The following is a 3,626-nucleotide window of genomic DNA, read 5'->3' as shown; positions in this document are numbered from 1 at the left end:
GTTGTAGTTTGCTCAAAGACCAATTTGTCCCTTCTAACGATTGCTAACAGACGATGTTAATTCCAGGGACCTTAAGTTATGAAATTGAAAATTTAGAACCATCCTTATAAATAGTTTGTTTTAAGAAACAAATACAAAATTTAAACATACCACAAGGACCAGCCGCATAATTCACTCAAAAAACTATCATACGTTACCATGATATTGTCACCACCACCAACACCCTCATTACCACTTTCACCTCCACCACCACCATTACTGTCAACATCATTATCGCCTCCATCCCACCACCACTATTGTATTTAACAAACCAAAATGATATTCAAATAATTTTGATAGATTCTATTCCAATTTCTACCAACCAAATACATGGTCAAACATGATTAATTCTATTCCGATTCCTTCATATTCCAATTTCGTCATATTCGAATTCCTTTGATAAATTTAGATTCCATTCTGTAAACAAAATACCAACCTTAGGTTATGTTTAAAAATTAAAAAAAAAAACGTTACATGAGATTAAAAAGGCAGAGCAAAAAAATTTGGTAAAATTTGACATTGCTGTCAAAAGTTATATATGAAAAAAAAACATTTATTAATGAGAAGTTGGGTTAAATTAGAGTAGTACTAAAAAACATAATGTTACCACCACCACAAAATTTGGTAAAAGTAATACAAGACCTTATTGCTTAAGTACAACCAACTAACTAATTTAGATCATGCATTCATATATTCTTCTATTTACCAGCCTAACCCTTGCCTTGTTAATCCCGATTTACCTGCAGATATAATAAAATAAAAACCTCAAATTTCAGACAAAATATCCTCAAAACCACATTATCCAATAGATTAGGGTGTTATTTCATCGGTTTTCCACTTTCTCTACACTACCCGATAACCAAATCGAATAAGCTTTCATTTACTCGGTTTCGGGTTCTTCAGTTCGGTTATCGGTTAAACCAAATAAGGGTTTTATTCTAGTAAGGTTTGTTGTTTCCCCCAAAATTTGGTTTACAAAATGGATATTAACCTAACCAAACCAACCTGAATAAGGCTATCCTTGTTTGGTTAACCAAACCCTTTTAACCCGAAAACCAAGTAACCCAAATTCTGTGGGTTATTCACTTTCGACTTTTTGACATCCCTACAGCAGATAAACAAGTTTAAGAAACGGAAGAATTACCTTAGGATCAAGTAAAAAGCTGCACGATGTCCCCGCTTAAACAGCCCAGTACACAAGAATTCCGAATCCCTGTGCACTTGACATCCCATATATGCTGGCTCTTTGAAGTTTTAAGCCGCTGGACCACAGTTAGGTTGGATACGTCATGCAAGATCAAGTCAGACGTTACCTCATTCGCAGAAACAAACATGGGGTTTTGTTTGTTAATGATGCTAGATTTTGGCAGACGTATGCTATCCACTTGGGCCTGCAACGAGCCTGTTTTCTGATAACATCGGCTCCCACTCCTCTTGTAGAATATATGACAACCCTCGACTCCCATAGAAGATATGGAAGGAGTAGGAGAGACAGCCATGTCAGCTGACATTTCGATCTTTGGACGGAATGAAGCAACAATGTCATCACTGCCAGAGTGTGCAAGAGATATACAAACGCCTTGTTTCTCCGATTCAGGAATCAAATAGGGTCTTCAATCAAAAAAAATTCAAGTCAAACGGTTAGAACAAAAGAAATGTTCAAAAAAAAAAAAGATCACCCCCTTCGTGATAAAGTGTAAACCAAACCATATGAGTATATGGAGGTGGGGTGTGGGGGTGAGTTGTACGCAGACTTAACAGAGTAGAGCCAGCTTGTGCACAAAAGAAGAGAGATTGCTCAAAGAAATTGTCGAAATGGTAAAAAGCTCATTCAAAAAAAAAGTTGAAAACAAAAAAGGGCAGAGCTAAATTTTGAAAAACGATTTATAAGTAAGCAAAAACATTCAAAAAGATAGACAAACGGACAAACAAAACATAGAATCAGAAGCAGATACGAAAAAACATAACGAACGCAAGAACTACACAACCTAGTCTAACCTAAGACTCAGGAGGCCTAACTCTCTACCCACATCCACTACCTCTCCACATCCAACCCCTTCCTCATAAAGTGTAAAATGTAAGGAATACAACTATGTTAAAGTTAAACTAGATATGCACAAGACTGGGCTTTTTTAGGCCTGGACCGACCGGGCTTTGGGGGCCTGATCTAGCTTTATCAGGTTTAATCAGGTTTTTTCCGACTTAATCAGGCTTTTCCAAGGTGGGCTTTTTCAGGCCAGGCATGCAGCCAAAATTTCGGGCTGGTCAGGCTTTGAGGCCTGGCCGGGCTTTGGGCTTGGGCTCTTTTTGCATCTCTATGTTAAACTACTGTCATCTGAAAGATGAATGCCAGTACACAAACGGAAGTCCGAGAGTCTATGTTAAACTACTGTCATCTCTATGTTACACAAACGAGAGATGAAAACAAATCTTAAGTTTCATTGTTTCAAAGTACAGGCAACATGACAGGAAGCAAGAGTTTGGCCCAATATTCATTTAGATCAAGAACTAAAAGTGATGTGATGTCATGCATGTTTCAGATGCTCATAATTTCCAGTGTAGATCCTTCATTTCTGGAACAATATCATTTCAGGAGTCGAGTGAAATTCCCCCTTAGATCCTCATTAGTTTTAAAGCAACTTTTTTCTGTTGTACACTACTGCGGTGAGCTAACCAACTATATTTTGCTCTTGTTAAGACGGTCAATGGAGGTAATATTTAAATCACACTTCTTTTAGAAATGAAATGCCCGCCCTTAAATTACCACTTGTACCCTCAATGATGAATAGGTAAACCTTATAATTTAGTTTTTAGCAAGGTTCTAAATGATATGAGACGTAGCGTGGTGGTGATGTCAAGCCTCGAGCCTTATGAGTTACAGCGAGGCTATGACGTTCTCCAAGGCATGCTCTAAGGAAGCAATATATATATATATATATATATATACACACATATATATACACACCCATATACATAGACAAGTGTGTGTTAGTGTTTTAAATAATAAAGTAGAACAAACGGGAAGCAAACATAAATCGTTAAGCAGATGATGAAATTGGAAGAGGGTATTTTTGTCATTTACACAATTTTGGATGGAATGGATTTAAATTCCATCACTTTTATGAATGAATGGTGAAATTCTCAAATGAGGGAATGTTTGGAATTCAATTCCATTCCATGGGTAACCAAACGTTGGAATGGAATTTGGTCAACGGAATTGACCATTCCAATTCCACCAGATTCCGGTGGATTCCGACGAACCAAATGCCCAGAAGTATACATTTTTATGTTGCAACTGACACCTTCATTAGTCCTATCCTATGGGGCCCTAAAGCTAACAGTCACGCAAACCTCCAGTGGGCCATGATGGGACTCGAACTAGTGACCACTGAGGAGCAAACCCAAGACCTTACCAATTGAGCTAACCCTATTAGAGTTGAGCCACAACTGCCCCTCACCCGCACGCCACCCTACCCCAACCCACCACTAACCACCATGCCATTACTGTCACCTTCATTCCCACCCATTCCCAGCCACCCAACCACCATCCCACCACTGTCGTCATCACAACTGCCACCCATCCCCAC

At 38.5% G+C, this 3,626-nt stretch overlaps 1 protein-coding gene across 1 annotated transcript in view; it reads right to left on the bottom strand.

The window, feature by feature from the left end:
• Positions 1 to 597: 597 nt before the first annotated feature.
• LOC112507923 (E3 ubiquitin-protein ligase RFWD3-like) overlaps positions 598 to 3,626 on the bottom strand; it is an 18,972-nt gene continuing 15,943 nt past the window's right edge. Inside the window, exons 13-14 of the mRNA XM_025112678.1 lie at positions 1,184 to 1,650; positions 598 to 779 (exon numbers count right to left, since the gene is read on the bottom strand). Of these exons, the coding sequence (XP_024968446.1) occupies positions 1,191 to 1,650 (460 nt within the window). The 3' untranslated portion in view covers positions 598 to 779; positions 1,184 to 1,190. The remainder of the gene's footprint in view (positions 780 to 1,183; positions 1,651 to 3,626) is intronic.

The sequence above is a fragment of the Cynara cardunculus genome (genome assembly GCF_001531365.2).
Source record: "Cynara cardunculus var. scolymus isolate 2C chromosome LG 1, CcrdV1, whole genome shotgun sequence".
NCBI classification, from domain to species: domain Eukaryota; kingdom Viridiplantae; phylum Streptophyta; class Magnoliopsida; order Asterales; family Asteraceae; genus Cynara; species Cynara cardunculus.
This window is presented reverse-complemented; position numbering and strand designations above follow the sequence as displayed.